Genomic DNA, 20,363 nt, shown 5'->3' with positions numbered 1-20,363 from the left:
GATAACTGCAAAGTCTGTGCAATCTTTCGCTGGGTAACACCTTTATTGCTCCACTATCTTTCTGCACAACATTGTGGGAATTGGTGATCCTCTACTCATCTTGGCTTCTGAGAGACACTGCCACTCTCAGAAGCTCTTTTTATACCCAATCATGTTGCCAATTAACCTAATTAGTGTTAATTGTTCTTCCAGCTCTTCGTTATGCTCAAATGTACTTTTTCCAGCCTCTTATTGCTACTTGTCCCAACTTTTTTGGGATTTGTTGACACCGTGTAATTTTGAATCAACATATTTTTCCTTTGAAATGATCTCAGATTAAACTTTTGATCTGTCATCTACGTTCTATTCTGAATAAAATATTGACATTTGCCATCTCCACATCATTGCATTCAGTTTTTATTCACAATTTGTTTAGTGTCCCAACTTTTTTGGAATCCGGTTTGTATTTTTATTAGTACAACTAACTACTGTTGATAACAATAATAATAATACTGTCACGGCTAACCAGGGTGAGTCGTGTGGGGGAATAAATGAGGACACAAGAGCAGGCACTCGCTGAGACGCGAAAGAGGTTTATTGGAAAAGAAAACACAAGGTGAAAATGGTGAAACGGAACTAAAGATAATCTATAATGGGGAAATCTAAACAGCAAACTTGAACATGAAAGAAGGACAGCAGGGAGAACACACGGTTTATACACAGGCCGACCAGTGAGTACATGAGTTGACACAACTTAAATACACACTGAAGAAAACAGGGAGATTACATACAGGTGGGGAACACAGCTGGACCCGATGAGCCTGACGAGACGGGAGGAAGCACTGAATACACTTACATAAGACATGGACCTTCAAAGTAAAACAGGAAACAAGAAACAATTCACAAAGACACAGACTTGACATTGAACTAAACCTCCACTAAACATGAGGGCACAAGACACAAAACCTAAGAACAAAACTCTAAACCAGAATAAACTGAAACATAGAATTATAATAATAATCAACAAAGCATAACAAGAGAATCAGAATACAAACCATAATACAGAAAAATATGCGAAACTGAAAATGCTGGGTCAAATGACCCTGAACCGTGACAAATAAACATCCATCCATTCTCTTCCTCTTACCCTTTTCAGGGTCGCAGGGGGCTGGAGCCTATCCCAGTTGTCTTAAGGCGAGAAGCAGTGTACACCCTGCACAGGTCGCCAGTCTGTCGCAGGGCTAACACATAGAGACAGACAACCATTCGCACTCAAATTCAAGCCCACCAACAGCATGTCTCTGGACTGTTAGTGGGCTTATATATATATATATATATATATAGAGAGAGAGAGAGAGATACACCAGGTCATTCACCTTGTACAGCAGCGGTACTCCGAACTGAATATTTGGAGGATGTCAATGAATAGCTTTAACATAATAATCCTGAACTGAAATTTGAAAAAATGGATAAACATAAGAAAAGACTTGCATATATTCTGACTTCAAGATATGAATCATGTTTAATGTAAACTATGTAATCTGTGATAACTGATAACATTAAGTTTAACATGAGCATCCACCACTGTAAGAATATAAATACATGACAGAAAATAAGAAAAACACATAATGTGGTACCTGCAAGAAAAACTGCATTAACATGTGTAACTTTTGCCCTATTCAAAACCAGTTCACTACCATCTCTCTGCTCTTATACTTGGCCTTGTTCAAGTCCTTCATATGATTTTGTGTTGTTATATTATATTTTTGTTCTTATTTAATATGAGCATCCGCCAGTGTAAATGTTATTCATATTGTATTGGAACAAAAATCACTATAAAACAGAAATATATATCACATTTAAGTAACAAATATGTTATGCCTGTATATCACTTTTTGAAGAAGCAATGTTTCATAGACAATTAAACCCCATATATTCACATTACATAAATGCTAAAAAAAGAGAAAAAAGAAAAAAAGTTCTTATGCCTGGATAAATAATTGTCATTGTATAAAATCACCAATCACAGCAGCACACCTCAAAACTCAAAAGGTCACAATCCTGCTTATCTTAAGCCATTGTCAGATTTAACACTTGTGGGGTGTGCTCATGAGGAGCGTGTGCTTGATCTTCTTGTTTTCTTATATTTCTGCGGCATTAAGAATTCCTTTGCTCTTTTCTGGAAGTTTCTCCCAATGGCAACATAGAGAATGGGGTTAAGGACACTGTTGAAAAAAGCTAAGTACACAGTAATTTGTTTGTAGATGTCAAGTATGGTGTGACACCTCACAATACCAACACGTTCAAGCACATCTAGTATCCTGCTCAACTGGAATGGACCCCAACAAATTTGGAATGCCAGAAGAACTACCAGGATGAGAGTGGTGGCTTTCTGCTCCTTCCCATGCCCCTTTAGCCTGTTTCTCAGTGCTTGAATAATCTTGACAGCGCAGAGGGAAATAATGGAAACAGGGATTACGAAGCTGAAGATTATGGTTAATGTCTCATATACTAGATGTTGGTCTTCAGTGAAGAGAATGCCACATGCAGTAATATTTGATGTACTGGGGATTAACTTCCTGTAGATTAATACGGGGAGTGCAAAGATAACGCCAAGAATCCACACAACTACACATGCCAGCTTGGCATAAAATGTCCTACACATGCTGTGATGGGACAGTGGGTGCACCAGCCCCACATAGCGATCTATGCTAACCAGAACAAGGAAGTAAATGCTGCAGAGTGCATTCATTTTTATTATGGCAGGTATCACTTTGCACAGGCTCTCACTGAAAGCCCAATTAAAGCCCTTTCCTACATAGTCAGCCCAGAAGGGCAAACAGCACACCAGAACAAAGTCAGCTCCAGCCAAGTTGCTCAAGTAGATCTCAGCTACTGTGCAGGCTTTCTTGTGGAAGCAGAAAACCATCAGCACAAACGCATTAAAGATGATTCCAAGCACACTGATGGCCAGGATGTAGTATGAACCCAGAGTGAAGATCAAACTATTTGGCTCAAGATTAGTACAATTTGTATTGTTTTGGTTTCCAGACATCGTTACAGGGATGAGGTTGACAGGGATACTGCAGAAAATAGAGAACAGAGTACAGATAAAACATTATTGTAGGCTAACTTTCACAATTATTTTTCTTTTCCCTTTTTCTTTCAAAAGAGGAAAAAAAATATCCACACTTAAAGTATTCCATGCATGGAAGTTAATAAAGACAAAGTGAGTGGTCAAAGCTGTCATCGTTATATTTAGGGGTAGATTTAATCTACACCGGTATAAAACTGTCTTTTGGCATTAAAAGCTACTGTGGGGGTTTACTAAAAAAGGAACAGTGTCGACTTTAAGACTAAAATCCGCAGGGGCAAGTGACATGATGATGGTACAGTTGCAAAAATGTACCCATGTGAGTGAAAGGTTGTTGGGGTGATCTCCCATAACAGTGCCTTAATTTATATACAAAGATGTTGTCAGTTAATTTCAGTAATTACCTACCAAGAGCAGAGACTCAAAAACAAGCACGCCTGATGAGTTAAAGTAGAGGTGTCAATGAAGTCCTGAAAGAAATATTACAGTGTAAGTGCAGGTTTTAAACCTGTTTCTCTATGAAAACAGTCTAGCAGTTAAGGTAAATGAGAGCAAGAAGAAGAAATATGGTTTTGTCTAAGGATGAACTCTTCTTAGAAACTTGTGAGATTCTGAGGACTGAGACTCAGGTGCAGCACAGATTTATCCAGCGGTGAGTTTATTCCAAACTACTCCATCATCTGAACATGAGCATATTATTGTAGTGTATTGTAGTCCATATTATTCCACTGCTTATTCTACGAGCTGTGAGGTTGCAGAAACCTATTATAGCCTAAATTACCCATATTATTCAGACAGTAACCCGACGCGCTAACATAATGACATCACAGCTACAGTTATAAATATGATATGCTTGTCTCTCATAGCCAGAAAAAAACAAACAAAAAACAACAACATAAAAATCCCTGTGTGGTGCTGAGAAAAAAAAAAACAGCCGGTTTTTAATAAAATTCTAGTATTACTACTTAAGAGCAGGAAGTACCCACCTCTAAAAACGCAAGGTTGGGATTCCGTCGAGACTTACAGAACAGAGCAAAAGTTTTGTCCCCGCGCTCACAGCTTAGAGGGATCCATCCGTCACAGTTACGCACGCTGATAATATTTCCTCATCTTATTCCAAATAAATGAACACTTCAGCTCCATAATCAACAGTAAGAGGTGTTTTTTTTTTCAAAGTTACATTTAGTGTCCAGGAAATCTAGCAAATCAGGTTTGCATGCTTCTTTTAAATATTCTCCTCCGAAAGTTTTTTTTTTAACCCGTAAAGAAAACACTCCTACAAATACTTCACCAATAAGGTAAGCCACCAAAATACCTGCTGTGACCACACCTTCCATCGTAAAACTGGCACTGCACCTCATTAAATCCCGACCGCAGCGCTTCAGCTTTAAAAGCGTTTCTCGTCTTTCCTCAGACCGGTCCGAACACCGAAATGTCTTAGTGTCTTAGATTAATGCCAGATTCTGATTCAATATGTAATACTGGCTTCAATAGATATCAAGCATTTAAAAACAAACCTCAGATGAGTGCTTTTATGCACATTATTGTCATGGTCTGGGGTTGTGAGGGAAAGGAGGACCCAGGGGCAGAGCTCTGTGTGTACAGTGCGTTTATTTACAGTGTGGTAAATACTGATGCCAAACTTAATCCCCGCGCTCCCCAAGACTCCCGTGTGCGTCTTCCAGTGGCGTCCGTGTTCGTGCTCCCCGGTGACTCTGCACACCCTGTGCGTGCTGTGCTGTCCTTCTTCTCCACGCTCCTCCTGCAGGGAAAACAATGGAAGCAGCCGTTAGACACTGACCCCTGCGGGCAAACACGATCTGTACTTCCTGGACTAACAAATCCTGCGCTGGAGAAAGCTCCATCGCTCTGTTAAGTAGCTGCCCCCGACGAGCTTGATCAGAAGTAGGTGTGTGAGAACCTAGGCGTGACCAGCAGCTGACAGGGCCACACCCATCGCGCTGTGCAAGTTTCTTAATTTGCACAGCGTGTAAGTTAATTGAAGGGTGTTTTTAAAGTTTTGAACAAGTAATGGCAAAAAGCTGAAAACCCTGTTAGTGTTGACTTGTTAATCCCCTTTGCAGAGCAGAAAGGCAGAAACATGAAGGATTAAAAAACAACCAAAATTAAGTTTGGCTTGCAGGCAAAAGAATCTGTTCTCCAGGTGGAAAAAAAGGCCAAACGAATTCCTACTAAATAGCTGTGTTTTTCTTACTTAAAAGAGAAAGTAAACTGAATTTAAACTAATATATAATGACTCACTCTTTAGCCAGCTCTTCTGCTTTTCAGTCAATGCAGTCTTTGTTTTTTCCACTTCAAGTAGCACTTTGTCTCTTTGCATGGTTCATTTTTATGGTGTTGGTTCAGGTATTGTTTTATGGACCTTTATAGACTCGGGCCTTCTGTGAACATAACATCTGAAAAGGCGTTTGAACTGTTTGATTAAGCTCAGAATGAAAATACTATTGTTATCAGTTGGTGGAATAATTGAGAGAATCTCTCACTAAACATTGGGTTGGCATTATTTTCCATTTCAATTATTGCATAATTTTGTGTTTTCGGGTGAGCTATAGGCCATACCTATGTGGGAGTGGAGATTCCCCTCTAGTCAAGCAGTCAGCCATTTGGAGATTACTGCAGGGAGTGGTTGATTGGTGATGATTTGAGCCCATCTATATAAAGGGGGAGAGAAAACGGGAATGATTGGGTTTTTGTAGGACACAGTTGCAACAGGGGAAGCTAGCTGGAAAGGGAGACTCCAGTGACAGAAGGAAAATAGTATTAGATTAATAGAGATTAATAGATTAATAGAGTACTAGAGCTCAACCCAAAATCACTTCCTTTATTCTGTATCATAGCGATATGAAGACATTTACACTAAACAAACAGAAAATACTCCACTTTGACACATGCAATTTTCTCTCAAATGAAACCATTATTTTATGTTCATGTTTAATCCCCAAAAAAGTAACATTTACATGGACAGAACTTTTAAGAAAATTAATATTTATATCATGTTATTTCAATAGTCCCCGTGTGGTTCAGTGTATTCTGTTAAATTTACTGGGATGTGCCAATATGTCCATGAGATAAATCCGATACTGACAGAGATCTGCCTGCTGTTTACATTGTAACAGCTGCCTGTTGACAGTTCAAAGCCTGCCACTGAGTGGACAGGTACGCCTGGAGTTTGTTAATCCTTTGTAGTTTAATCAATCACAGCTTACCAAATAAAGGCTTATCAGAGGTGCTGAGAACCATAGCCATCCATCTATTCTTTTAACCATTCATCTAGTTCTGGGACATATGAGGACTGGAGTCTATCCCAGCTGTCATACGGGGAATCCACACTGGACTGGGCCAACACAGATTTACATTAAGACCCACATTCCCCACAACTGCCAAGCTGAAATCACCAACTAATCCAAAGTATAAAATATCTAATAACTCACATAGTGTAACTTAAAAGGGGATGTGCGTTTAATTTAAAACATTATTTTTGATTTAGAATTTAAAGTTCCCTGGTGTGTAGACATTTATTTACCACAGCGGACTACAGAAGATGCCAGTAAATGAGGATTATTGAGTTTTTGTATTTACACTGATCTAGCAAGGTGATATATCGCAAGTTCACTGTATAAATGTTTCACAATACATACACAGAAGCTGCCACTAAAAGCGGAGTTTGAGTACGAGGCATACAATTCGCTGTTTTTCATATACTGTTACATACATGCAAAGATTAATACAGTGTGCAGGTAGTTCTTCAGTATTGGTAGGTTAAATGTCTTTTTGGAGTCACAGGAGTAGGAAAGGAATTCTTTACAATGTAATACACAACAGTAAGTAATACTGCGCAGCACAACAGGTTTAGTGGTTTACAGTTCATCACTAAAGTATTCCAATCGGTAGCAGTAAAACCGCATAATGTTGCAGCACAGAGACATATTAATACACAACCACTCACATGTACAGTGTGGAACATCTAACCATTAAAATCTTGTGTTAATGCTTTTAACGCTGTTAACCTTCTTTCATCTCCTTTGTATAGTCGTTCCATTATATTAGCTTGTGTCCATTACTTATGTAATAGAGAATAAATGTGGTAATGCTATTCAATTATGTAGCAGTGTTATTATTGCATTAGATCTGAAAGCATATCTAATAAAATATAACTGAATAAAAAAAATAAAGCAGTAGAATGGCAGATTCAGATTCGCGTCTCAGATCCTGTTATACCGAAGCTATACCGGATCCTTGGCTTTGAAAGCAACCCCACCCTTGTTGCTTGAACTTTTGATGTAAAACAAGAGATGTGGATTATATTTGTGTGTGTGTGTGCGTCTGTATGTGTGCGTCTTCTAACTTTGCCTGATTAACAGTCCTAGTTAATCCTTATTTATCTTGGCTTTTAGTGAAGCCTCTTAGTTCATTCTTGCTGTTGCAGCTTCTTCTCTCTAAGCCAACTTTATTCTGAGCATGACTTAAATAGTAGGTGGTTGGGACTGCTGTGCTCACAGCCAGAGCTGTATACCTGAGATGATAATATCAAGGATATCACTCTCACTGACATTATGCAGAACCAAGACTCTAAATGCTCAAGAGACTGTGCGTTACTTTCAAATATGCTTCTTTAATATGGATATCCACCAAATTCCTGGTATTGTATGTGCATAGAATTAGGGAAAAAAAAATAGCAGCACCCCTCAAGGCACTCAAACCTTACTACTACTTTCTGGAGATACAGTGTAATAAACAATGTTAAATAAACCCTATATATTTAGATTGCCTAAAAAATTTTTTTTCTCATGCTTGGGTGAATAATTACCCAGTTAATTTAAAATAACCAAAGCACACATCAAAACTCAAAAGATCAGAGAGTAGCTTGAGACTTTGTCAGCCTCAGAGTCGTTATGCGAGTTGACATGAGGCTGAATGTTTCTGTAGTCTTATTGTTCCACTGCTTGGAGAGTTCCTTAGCTCTTCTTCTGAAGTTATTTCCAGCAATGACGTAGAGAATGGGGTTAAGGACACTGTTGAAGAAGGCAAAGTACGTAGAGATCTGTTGGACGATGGTCAGTGTGATGTGGCATTTCAGAATGCCAGTGTTTTGGAGCACATCTAGTATCTTTGTCACGTGGAATGGCACCCAGCAGATCAGGAATGCCAGGAGAACTGCCAGGATGAGAGTGGTGGCCTTCTGCTCCATTTTCTTAGAGTTTAAACCCTCCATTAGCCTGTTATTCAGTGACTGAAAAATTCTGACAGTGCAGAAGGAAATAATGATAATAGGGATGATGAAGCTGAAAATTATGGTTATCACCTCAGATGCCAGATATTGATTTTGTGGTAAGTCAAGTGAACATTGAGTAAGATTTGACTGAGGTTTGAATTCTAACTTCCTGTAGATGAACACGGGGAGAGCAAAGACCAAGCCAAGACCCCACACAAACAGACATCCCAGTTTGGCGTAAAACGGCCTGCGTATCCTCTCATGGGAAAGCGGGTGCACCAGTGCCACATAACGATCTATGCTAACCAGAACAAGGAAGTAAATACTGCAGAACGCATTCATGTAGATAACAGCTGATGACACTTTGCACAGGCTTTCACTGAAAGGCCAGTTGTATCTCTTTCTTGCATTTTCAGCCCAGAAGGGCAAAAAGCACACCAGAGCAAGGTCAGCTCCAGCCAAGTTGCTGAGGTATATCTCAGCCACAGTGCAGGCCTTCTTGTGGAGGCAGAAAACCATCAGCACAAACACATTAAAGATGATTCCAAGCACACTGATGACCAGGATGTAGGGTGGAACCAGAGTGAAGATCAAGCTGTTGTTGTCAACAATACAATGGTTTTCACTTGTGTTGCTTTGGTTTCCAGACATCTTGACAGAGTAAGAGTTGGAATGGATGCTGCAGAAAAACAGAGGACAGCAAATAAAATATAAAATATTATTCTAAAAACAGTTTGATGTGAGAACATTATGTTATTTTGATGGCGCACAGTACAGAGATACACATAATTACGAGTAACACTGATATATAATGCAAAATACTGCTGCTACATTTTCATTTATTTTGCAAAGAATTTGACTCAAAAACACAAAAACTGTGGCTGAGAGAGACCATTAATTCACACTTACAGTCACATTTAAAATCACAGCCTATTTAAAGTCACCAATTAACCGAAAGTGTATCTGCAAAATTAAGAGATGAATAATTGTTTTGAATAACAAGCGTTCTTGTGTGTTAGTTGAATTTTGATGAGGCGCTTTTGCTTAATCTATCATCAAACCATGGGTGCCACAACCATTGCAACAAGATATTTTTGAATTTTTCCTTCTTCCCAGAGAAACATCTGTAATAATGTTTTTCTATTAAGAAAAATAACCAGCTATTATATTATGTTATTATAGCTATTATAGCTATAATTTTGGCTATTATTCGAACTGATAATACCAGTCTACCTCTATTAAGTACTTATTTGTGTGTCTTTTTCTTTGCTTATAAACATGTAATGACAAAAAAGAGAATACCTTTCTATTTTACATGCAGAGCCCTTTCCATTATCAGTCATTTAAAGTTCCAACAGTACAATATAAGCACATCTACGTTTCTAATAACTGATTACTGTTTATCAGGACTGACCTGAGTCACTGATATTTATAGCAACCTCATTTTCTGCATATCCTCACCATCAGTTGCAGCCACATTCTTCCTAAATTAATTCTAAATGCATAAAGATTAAAACAAAAACATAACAAAATACAAACCCTCCTTTTTACATGTGTTTGGAGTTTGTTTCAGCGTAAATCTTCTTAGTGCATTTGGCTTAAGATAATGACTATAACACTAAACATGCAGAGACAATTCCAGTTAATGATCTCCAGTCTATATCGTGACATGTTTACACTGTCAGACATCATGTTTCTAAATCTGTGCTGTTGATAAATATTTTAACCACAGAGAAAAACACAGACAAGTATAAACCAAGCCAAATAAGGCTCATGCATACCTTTTAGGGAAAAGAGTCTGTTCTCTAGATGGAAAAAAGAACACATCAATCTAGCCAGCTACACCCTCCCAGTAACTCCAGTTGCAGTTGTTTTCTGACTCTGCCCCACTTGCTCACTTGAAGGAGAAAATAAACTGACATTAAAGTGATGTCAGATGTCTTTGATGATATGAGATGACTCGATGTTTTGCCACCCCCTCCTCCATTCATTCAGCCAATCCTCTACTTTTCCTCGTTCAGTAGCATTGTGTGTATCATTGCACTAAATTTACTTAACTGTGTGTGTGTGTGTACTTTTTAAATTCAGTTTGTAAGTCTGTAGAGATCAGAGCATTAGGTCAGGTGCTCCTGACAACTTACTAAATGTGGTCTCGTGCATTTACAAGCATCATGTGGGACCAGAATAATGGTAATGTTTGTTAACTCTCTCTCTCTGTCTGTCTCTCTCAAATGCATGCTCTCTCTCTCTCTTTCTATAAGTGGAGGAGTTTAATAAGAGCGCGGAGACTCAGAACAGGTCCTGACAAAGACCAGAAGAACATAGCTCGATAGATACGATAGTCACTGCTGACAGTAACAGAAGACGAAGGAGCACATGATGAGTGAGAAGCACCAGGTATTGTTTTGTTTTTTTTCTATTTTTTTAAAGGATGGATCTTAAGGATCTTTTAATTGTATTTCACAGTTGTTATAAGGCTGTCCCACAGCGGCTTCTCGCAAAGCAACATTTTCTTAGCACTATAGACTCAGTGCATGCTGCACAAGCCCGAAACCAAACAGCAGAAAAGTGGAGATAGAGTCAATATTTGAGTATTTAGCAGCCAAACTTCTAATTTCTAAAATATCCTAAAACTCAATTACAGGATACCCTAGCATAATTCGGATTGTGAATATACCAGCATAGGCTTTGCCAAATTAATTCTGAATAATATAAAATGTGAAGATCTGACAAATGTCCCAAAAATTTGTGACACTTTGTATCGCAGCTCAACTGTTTCTATGACCATATGCTTAAAGAATGCTTTAGCCAGACAACCAGGAAAACTAGGATTTATTCACAGATGTCACATTGACATCACAAGAGAAAAACACACAAGTACAGAGACAAAACAAAAACCTGATTGAAGTCCATTTAGATGCTTCTGGGTTCTGGTTTTGTGCATGCTGATTTACTAACATGTTTTTCACAGTAAGGTTGGAGTCAGGAGGAGGCCGTTATGTTGTCCGCTGGAACACGTGGCCCTTTTGGTAGTAGGTAAAAAAAATGAGCACACGTCTTCTGTTTTTCCACAGACTGAAATACCTGCTTTGCCAGATCTTTTCCTGCTCTGACATGTCTACATGCCTACTGAATGGCTGAAAACTTGCAATGCTAAATAACTGTCACTGCATTGTGCAACTGTCTTCAAAGCAGAGAGACTAAAGCAAATCAAAACAGAAATAGCTAAGAAAAAGTAGTGTACTGGTTTTTGGTGAGTTATAGTTCTATTATATTTATTTTCAGTCATATACAGAATGTAAAAAGCAACAAAAATAGGAACAGGTATGTACATATTCTGATAATTATTGTGATAACCTGATAGGCATTACATAATGAGACAAACCATTATATCTAAATGAATACAGTTGCCTAAATAACCAAATAACACCAATAAATAGTTTGACTGAGTAAACATAATTAACTGATTTTAAATACTTATGTCTGCCCCAGGGCAGCTGTGGCTACAACTGTAGCTTGCCTCCACCAGTGTGTGAATGGGTGGATGACTGGGTGTGTAAAGCGCTTTGGGGTCCCTAGGTGGGACTAGTAAAAGCACTATAAAAATACAGGCCATGTGTAACATCAGCTCTGAGAGTGAAAATTATTGAACACCCAAAATGCATAATGCAACATCTGTGACAGTCCTGTCTTCAGCTGGACAGAGAGATGGACTAGGCCACTTTCAGATAAACTGTCACACTGCACATCAGATTACATAACAAATACAATACCATACATTGTTTGCCAGATAGCACCATTTAAAAAATAAAGCCACTTGAGTATTTCATTAGAACATTTAACTGCACTGGAAAAATAGTCATGGGGCAGTTGTGCACTGTGGTGGGTGCTAAGTATTTTTTTTTATTTTGGGAAGGTCTAATGTTAGGTGAAGGCAAGAAAGCTACAGCAACATTTAGCCCCACCCACAGTATTTCCTCTTAGCTTAAAAGTTTAATGAGTTGACAGAATTAACACCCAGAAGCAAGTAGCATCATGTACCGGTGAAATGAAAATTGTGAGGCAGGCTGTTTGGGAGTCTGCTAAAGTCGGTTACTTATAATGTGTTAACAACATATGGAAACACATAAACTATCTGAGCATTGTCCACAGTTTCTTTAACAACATGAGTGAGGAAAAAAAGGTTTTCCTCCTAACAGTAAACAGTTTTTTCCAAGAATCTTCCAGGAAGGCGTAGCAGGCAAAGGAAATGGCATGAATAAAGCAGTACATTGGTCTAAATAAAAAGGGTCTGACATTGCTTGGATTGTTATTTGATTTAGATAAAATGGACATGACCATATGTTGATAACCCGAAAGACAAAAGCCATAAGATATAAATATTTGATTTACAATGAACAAATAAATACTGACTAATATGTCAAAATATTTAAATTTAAAGACGTAAAAGACAAACAAAGTTAAACTGAGAAGTCTGTTGCTATAAATCCATATAACATGTCAAAGAAACAGATGCTGTTTGTCCACAATGCAAGACAAAAATGTCATTATGCAGACTGTAAATGCATTTCAGTCTATTTCTCCTGCAGTGTCTGTCCATTACTTATATTATTTCCTCATGCACAGCAATAAACATAATCTGATAGTGCCGATTAGCCACATAACAGCATTATTATTGTGTTAAGTCTAATGACATAATAGTTTTAGAAACATATCCTTTTTTTTTTTGGTCATTTTATACATAAGCAGCAAAAGAAAAGTAGATGCCATCAGTATGAGACACATTTTATTCTTTGGCATTAACAATGACCACAGGTTTAATTTGCTCTGTTCTGTTGATGTAAGTGGACACAGCAGAGAGTTTATATGTGGTCATGTCTGATCCTCTGCGTTGATATCTAGTCTTTCTGTAGATGGCGCTAACCTTCTTTCTAAAGTACTGCCCTGAGAAGACATACAACAAAGGGTTTAAGACACTGTTGAGAAAGGCTAGATATGCTGAGAGCTGCCTTCCTATATCCAGAGAGTCAGACCACAGCTTCTCATCCAGCACATTGACATCACAGAGAATGTCAAGAAAGGTAATTACCTGGAAGGGACCCCAGCATAGTAAAAACACCAGTGTAACAGCATACACTAACACAGTGGCCTTTTTATCACTGGTGTGATGAAAACCAACACTTTCCCTCCTCTCAGATAAAACCTTGATTATATTTCCACTGCTGAAAACAATGACCAAAACAGGAAGAACAAAGCCCACCACATTTATCACAATCTGATGGGCCAGCTTCCAATAGCTGTCATGGGTGTAATCCAGAACGCAGGATGTGGTCTCATAGTCCTCAAAGAACTTCACCTTTCTGTGAGCTATTGTCGGTGTGCTCAGTAAGACCCCTAATATCCACAGGATGAAGCAGATCACCTTGGCGTAGAGCGTCCGTCTCAGCCAGCTGGCCTTCATGGGCTTCACAAATGCTATATAGCGATCGATGCTAATCATGACCAGAGTGAAGATGCTGGTGTAGAAATTGATGATGATTAGGGCGTTGACGATTTTGCACAAGGCCTCTCCATATGGCCAGTTGAACTCATTGAGGATATTCATTGCCCAGAAAGGAAGGCTACACAGTAGAATAAAGTCAGCCAGCGCCATGTTGCTCAGATAGATCTCTGCTACAGTCAGTCGATCTTTGTGGGCAAAAAACACCACCAGCACAAAGCTGTTAAAGAGTAGACCTGCCAGGGATATGGTGAAGATGTATGGGGGGATGATGGTGTGGATAAGCTCCCATTCTGCAGTGCCTGGAGACAAGCTGCTATTTTCAGTCAACACTGTCGGCACAGTTGTGAGTTCCATTGGCTCCACTGAGTAGGAAAAAATAAATATTCATAAACCTTCAGTACAATGTTATCATTAAAGATTAAAGCTAACCATTTAAAATCCATCATTAAAGAAATGTGCTACGTAGGAATTCAAATTTGAAGCTAAACAAGGAACTGAACATAAAACAGCTTATATAAACAATCAATGGGTGGCTAATTTTATGACTTTCTTTTATCCAGTTAAGAAAGTTCAGCTCTGGGGAGGAAGCAAACAGCCCCAGAAAAGGAAGATGATTATTTTTCTGTGTTAAAAAACACTCAAGAGCCAAGAAAAAAAAATCACAGGTAGATCTTCTGTGTTGTGTATTGCATCTTTTCTTCTAATTTAATCAGTGGATGACTACTTTGAAAAGACTGATTGCCACATTTTATTTTGTTTTTCTTTTAAGCATCAAATACTGAAAAGGAATTTAAAAAGTTCTTACCGTATGTTTCACCAAAATGTTACTCCGATGGTCAAAGTTGTAATAACAGATAACACGTCTGAGATGGGCTTAACTGTGCTCACGGGCTCCTGGTAAAGTACACAACGAGGCTGCTATGGGCGTTTTGTATATAGTTGCATTCTTCCACACCACTAGTTGAATATATCAAGTTGTTTATCAAAGAGTCAAAATTTATGAGCAGCAGCTAAAACTGCAGTGGAGTACGGTGGCGTAATGTAGCATGTCTTGGAGAGAAAATGCAGACTTTGGACATTCCAGTTCATAGTGTGTGAAAATACTACTATTATTATCACAGATAGTTAGAAACTAATGACATATACCAAAGAAAGCAGGGTTTTATTTCAACTTTAACAATTATTTATGTCATGATACTGTTGGATTTGGACCAAAATGCTGAACACAAAAGACAGAAATAAATAAGAAAAAACTGCTTTAATCCTGCACTCACACTATAATACAAAACAAAGGAGGCCCACACCTAGAGAAACAGTGCAGGACCAGTCTTAATGTTATTTATCAATAATTTTCATCACAGTTTTTACCAAAGAACATTTTTTGTTTGATGAAAACAAGACAATAACTAAATAAAAATAATGCATGGGGATTAAAACTGTCATAAATATGTTCTGGAGAGACGAGATCCAATCAGAACTAATTAAGTAGTGGGGAAAGGGGGGGCAAGATGGTGAGTGATCCAATCAGAAGTAATCTCCTTGGGCAATAAGGTTAGATGCACACGCTTGATCTGCCACCTGGAACTATGGTAGGTGGGGTTTAGTTAGCTCCCATGCTCTCTATTTCTCATGAAAACACTACAAATTATCAACACTGGGGAGGAAGGCAACAGTAGACATAGAGACACATTTTGCATTTGATATCAAGGAAAATGAGACACTTTTAAAATCATGTAGAGCAGCTCTCACCAGTAACAGCACAACCAACTTTTACACTTAATTGTTTAGTCAACCGAACCAACTTTAGTTATGCTATAAACAGGAAACAGGAATGCAGATTTGACACAGAGAACACAGGAGGGCAGCAAAAACAAACTCAGGGAATTAGCTTTGGTTGTAAATGACAAAAAGGAGACGGACTGAGAATAAAATCATGAAGAGAAATAAGGTAGCATATAAAGCTAAAAATGGCCAGAATTAAGAACAAACTAAGCAGAAAGATACAAATGTGAAAATCTAAACTATAACTAAAAAAACAAAAAACAAAAACAGGCTGAAGGTAATAAACACTAACAGACTAACCCAAAAAAGCACAAAAAACTCAGTAGATACACAACATTTACCTAACATCTTTCGTCATGGTCTATGGAAAAATGTACTTGTGGAAAAGGGTCGAGCCACTCCTTGTAATTTTCCATCTTCTAGGAAAATTGGAAGTGCACTGATTCACTGTGCAAGCATTAATCAAATAACAGTATTTAAATAAAAAGCTTTGTTGTACAATTGTAATGAACTTGAATGTCTTTTATTTGGTATGACCACTTATAATCTTTAACACAGCCTGAAATCTTTCAGACGAGCTTACTTGTAATTTCTTTAACTAGTCTGCAGGAATAGTTCTCTAGTCTTGTTGAAAGACACTCAACGCTCTTCTTGGGATGTTAATTTTTCTGTTGTTTGTCAGCATGATCCCACACTGCTTCAGTTCAGTTATTGTGTAATCAGCTGTACCTCACTGGGTACCCTAGTCTACTCTATTCCCTGCACTATGTGGTTCCTGTCATATTTCAAAGCAAAATGACCAGGTGTACATCAGAAGTTAGTGAGGGTTATCTGTCTATATGGCTTCCCAAGGCTGCTATTGGATAAAGAAAACTATTCAACAAGAAATAGGAGAGACAGGAAAGAGAGGGGGCAAGACATGCAGCCAAGGGCCGGCCATACGGCATATGGCCGTCTGCTCACCCACTAAGCTAAACAGGTGCCAATCCACATATTTATTGATAAATATTGAGGTGTCATATCTCTTCATAAATGATACAGGGGAGGTCAGAGATTTTTTTTTTTTAATTCCAAGAAAGTCTTGCTCCTTGGAAGCAAAATATAAAGAAATGACAGAGTATCTCAAAGCTTATGAACAGTCCTGTAAAGATATGACTGATTCAGGAAATTACAGCATTACTCCCTGTCTGGACTTCTCTGTTTGCTATGATGTTGAGATATCATTAATAAAACCTTTAGTTTTTTTCATCTTTTTTCATTTGTGATTGTATTAACTGTATAAACAGTGAAATCTTTAGACCGGTAATGATTTCCAAATGCTATAAAAACAGATTTGTCAGTTTTATCCTCAGCTTGTACATCATCCAGTTCTGATATGTTCTAAATTTAAAGTTATGGTAATGACAACAATAACAAATATTAAACCAACTTCAAATCACACTGGAGTTAATGTAAACTATAATCAGTACTTGGAAGACTTAGATGAAGGGTTATCTAATAATCAGTATGTCCGAGATTGTGTAATCCCTTTTATGGTAAAAATGACAGCAGCATACCAAAATGAAGATGAAGATCAGCTCTTTGCCAAACATTCCTTGCTTAGTCAGTTTTATATATCTGTCCTACATTTGTGACTTTGATTACTTGTAAATGCCAAATTTAACACATGGGACCATTCAAAAAAGCAAAGCCCAGTGTTTTTATAGACAAAATGGATAAACACCAGTTTGCTTCCAGAATTAGGCTTTTTTTTTTTTTTTTTTTTTTTTTAATCTAGCCACCCTGCCTCTCTTTAAACAATACAGAATTATGGCAAACATTAGTCAACTGTTTCCCTCAGTTTCAACATTTTAGAAATTAGTGATATTTGGTTTCCCACTATTTAGAAATAGTGGGAAAGATTTCGTCTGTCTCTGCACAACAATTATTAAACTTCTCATCATCTCTAACATCCTCTGTTAAAGTTGTTTTTACTTGTTTGTTCAGTTTAGAATGTTAAAACATATATAAAATATTGTAGTTTGGAGTTGTCACAGGGAGGGTGTATACTTTGGAAATAATATAGATGCAACCATTACCATGTCACAGCCTTTCCTGTAATTCATGCTTCTCACTGGGGTAACTTTTGGTTTGTTTAGTTCCTGAGAGAAAAAGTTCAGCCAGTTGCCCCCATATCACATTCTCTTACAAGGTGTCAGCACTCTTTATAACCTCAAAAGTTATCTTCTGCTTTAATCAAGGGTTTGACCAATAAAAACGTAAAGATGACTGATTCAGTGCAGTTCAAGAACAACTTTATTAAAGTTTTACTAAGCTGGTTACAGTTCAAAAAAGGTTCCTAAATTACAGGTTGCACATCGGTCCTCCCAAGAATAAGAACCAAACTAAGCTTGTAGTAGGGGTACATGCCAGAAGGACTTGTTTTAGCTTGCTGCTAAGAGAAATTCCTACTGTCTAGAAACAAGTGGTTGTGGACAAACATGCCAAGAATGTGAAAAGATCCGTTTTCGACATGCTTGAATTTGTTTTACAGATGTTGTCATAGAGATTTATTTTTTGCTTTTAGCATGCAAAGGATTACCGTAACACAAGTAACTTTTAACCTTTTGAGTTTACCGTCATTTGTGTGGGTGTAAGACACACAAGAGAAGCTTTAATTGATTGGAAAATGAAACACTAATTTAAAAACAAAAATTAAAAAGTAAAGCTAAGCTTCAAAGGCCAGGGCAGGCCCTCTTATTAGACCCTAATCCAACAACATAAAATATATTAATACATGAAATTCAATTCAGACACAAATATTTTTAAAAAGAGTTTACTCTTTATATGTAAATTCATTTAGATTTTTGTGCTCTCTGTTTGTTTACTTGAGATGAGATTGGCATTACCATGACCAGATGCCTCACACTGGTCTTTCCTCCTGCATTGAAGGGGTTTAAACACTTCCCTTGCCCGCTCCCTAAAGTTCTTCCCAACAATCACATACAAGAAAGGATTCAATGCACTGTTGCTGTAGCCAAGGTACGTAGCTAGCTGGTTGCCAATGTCCAGCACGTATGCCCACGTGCATCCAGAGATGACCTCATAGTGATCCAAGGTGTCAAAGAAGATCAGAATCTGGTAAGGCAGCCAGCAGAGAATGAACACAGCCAAAACAATAAGCACAAGGTATGCTGCCTTCCTCTCCGCACTCCCGCTGTTGCTTCTTCTCATCTTCTGTCTCTTTAGAATGACTTTAATAATGTGGTAACTACAGAACAATGCAATTGGGACAGGAATGAGAAAGCAGACTATGTTCACAGTTATGTTGTACCGCAATCGCCACCCTTCATGGGGGTAGTCTAGGTAGCATGCATCAATGCCCAGATGGGGGAAGAACTGCACAGAGCGGAAAAGAACAGCAGGAAAACTGAGGAAGATACCAACAATCCAAATGGTTACACAAATTCCATGTGCCCAGAAAGCCTGCCTCTGCCTTCCTTGGGACAATGGTTTAGCGAGAGCCATATATCTGTCCATACTCACAACAGTAAGGAACAACACACTACAATAATAATTCATCCCAATGACAATATTGACAAGCTGGCACATGAACTCCCCAAATCTCCAGTGGAACTTGTTGATTATAGTTGATACCCAGAACGGCAGACAGGAAACCATGAGGAGATCAGCTGCTGCCAGATTGCTCAGGTAAATGTCAGCAACAGAACTTCTGCGCTTCTGAAGACAGAGGACGCAAAGCACGAAGGAGTTGCCGATTACTCCCAGAAGACAGATGATCGACATATAGGCAGGCTGCATGGTGTAAACCCACTCCCATGCATCCGTGTGGTTGCAGACAAACTCAGCTGTTGTGTTGTTCTCCATAAGTAACTCAGCTGGAGGGTCTGAGCCAACTGGTAAAGCTGTTGGATGGTGACAGTGATTCAAAAAGTAGAAAACAAAAAAAGCATGTTCACAACAAATATATACTCTAGTCTAACCTTTTAGTGTATCAGCGGCGGTTTGATGCATGTATCATTACCTTTGTCCCATGATTTCAGTTCTTAGGGAGAGGGGATAATTGATTTAATGGAGTGTGGCTAATGGATGCTTTATCAGCCAAAACACACACTACACACATGCCATCTTCAAAGTAGACCGTCTTAGCAACCAATTCAGTAATGAGCATTTCTAGTGTTGCAAAAGGAAGGCCACAAAAATATGTTGCATGTTAAAAGTACAGTCAGTCATTTTTGTGGGATTATTTAGTAAAATAAAAAGAATATTGTATAAATATACAATGATTAGTGTGTAATTACATCCAACACCAAACTGAAACATTCTCTTGTACTAAGTATTCATCAATTAAGAATAAAAGCCAAAGCCACTTGCATCTTAATGAAATGTCATCCACTTCACCTTGAGCCTTATCTCCTGAACTGAAGTTAGAGCTACAACACTTAAAAAACACACATAATATTTATTTATTCCCAATATTTTCACAGTTAATTATTGTCAGCAGATTAGATGTCTCCATATAGGTGACAACGTGCTGACCAGCGCAGTCACTGGTTATAAGCTAACATTATGTCAGTTAATGTTAGGCTTGAGCGTCCTAAAAATCATACTTTACTTCTGCTAAATAGCTTGACTATATTTTACATCATATGAGAGTTTATTAACTAAGTATCAAAGTCCAACAATGTTATATCCAGTTTAATGAAAGTTTCACTTATGCCATCTAAAAGCAGTTAGCCATGGCTAACAGAGGCTAACAGCAGCCAACAGTA

At 38.1% G+C, this 20,363-nt stretch overlaps 4 protein-coding genes and 1 long non-coding RNA gene across 7 annotated transcripts in view; 1 reads left to right on the top strand and 4 right to left on the bottom strand.

Annotated features, from left to right (window-relative positions):
- Nucleotides 1-552: 552 nt before the first annotated feature.
- Nucleotides 553-4,645, bottom strand: LOC309694970 (B2 bradykinin receptor-like). 2 transcript variants are annotated; one of them, XM_082515283.1, is made up of 3 exons: nt 4,591-4,645; nt 3,482-3,543; nt 553-3,062 (listed from the first exon to the last, which is right to left on the bottom strand). In XM_082515283.1, exon 3 carries the CDS (start codon nt 3,032-3,034, stop codon nt 2,087-2,089), a length of 948 nt encoding a protein of 315 aa, XP_082371409.1. In that variant the 5' UTR covers nt 3,035-3,062; nt 3,482-3,543; nt 4,591-4,645; the 3' UTR covers nt 553-2,086. The 2 variants fall into 2 exon arrangements, with proteins under 2 accessions (XP_082371409.1, XP_082371408.1); XM_082515282.1 differs by lacking the exon at nt 4,591-4,645 and adding an exon at nt 4,060-4,327.
- The window catches only part of LOC309694972, a 40,392-nt gene continuing 24,353 nt past the window's right edge, over nt 4,325-20,363 (top strand). Inside the window, exons 1-2 of the long non-coding RNA XR_014273005.1 lie at nt 4,325-4,371; nt 10,568-10,703. This is a non-coding gene — a long non-coding RNA (uncharacterized lncRNA). The remainder of the gene's footprint in view (nt 4,372-10,567; nt 10,704-20,363) is intronic.
- Nucleotides 5,896-10,193, bottom strand: LOC309694969 (B2 bradykinin receptor-like). 2 transcript variants are annotated; one of them, XR_014273004.1, is made up of 3 exons: nt 10,088-10,193; nt 6,378-8,985; nt 5,896-6,344 (listed from the first exon to the last, which is right to left on the bottom strand). XR_014273004.1 is itself a non-coding variant. In XM_082515281.1 (2 exons), exon 2 carries the CDS (start codon nt 8,955-8,957, stop codon nt 7,947-7,949), a length of 1,011 nt encoding a protein of 336 aa, XP_082371407.1. In that variant the 5' UTR covers nt 8,958-8,985; nt 10,088-10,193; the 3' UTR covers nt 5,896-7,946. The 2 variants fall into 2 exon arrangements, 1 of the variants encoding a protein (XP_082371407.1); XM_082515281.1 differs by having other exon boundaries at nt 5,896-8,985.
- bdkrb1 (bradykinin receptor B1) lies at nt 11,397-16,151 on the bottom strand. The gene is made up of 2 exons (XM_082515278.1): nt 14,615-16,151; nt 11,397-14,171 (listed from the first exon to the last, which is right to left on the bottom strand). Exon 2 carries the CDS (start codon nt 14,161-14,163, stop codon nt 13,093-13,095), a length of 1,071 nt encoding a protein of 356 aa, XP_082371404.1. The 5' UTR covers nt 14,164-14,171; nt 14,615-16,151; the 3' UTR covers nt 11,397-13,092.
- On the bottom strand, nt 18,134-19,501 carry LOC309694967 (B2 bradykinin receptor-like). Its single transcript, XM_082515279.1, has one exon. The coding sequence runs from the start codon at nt 19,456-19,458 to the stop codon at nt 18,430-18,432; it is 1,029 nt and encodes a 342-aa protein (XP_082371405.1). The 5' UTR covers nt 19,459-19,501; the 3' UTR covers nt 18,134-18,429.

Source organism: Aulonocara stuartgranti (genome assembly GCF_965226115.1).
Source record: "Aulonocara stuartgranti genome assembly, chromosome: 19".
NCBI classification, from domain to species: domain Eukaryota; kingdom Metazoa; phylum Chordata; class Actinopteri; order Cichliformes; family Cichlidae; genus Aulonocara; species Aulonocara stuartgranti.
The sequence above is the reverse complement of the archived record's forward strand: the minus strand, read 5'-3'. Positions and strand labels throughout refer to the sequence as shown.

Coding starts and splice junctions, on each gene's coding strand:
- LOC309694970 (XM_082515283.1), bottom strand. CDS start 3,034: ATGTCTGGAAACCAAAACAATACAAATTGTACTAATCTTGAGCCAAAT.
- LOC309694969 (XM_082515281.1), bottom strand. CDS start 8,957: ATGTCTGGAAACCAAAGCAACACAAGTGAAAACCATTGTATTGTTGAC.
- bdkrb1 (XM_082515278.1), bottom strand. CDS start 14,163: ATGGAACTCACAACTGTGCCGACAGTGTTGACTGAAAATAGCAGCTTG.
- LOC309694967 (XM_082515279.1), bottom strand. CDS start 19,458: ATGGAGAACAACACAACAGCTGAGTTTGTCTGCAACCACACGGATGCA.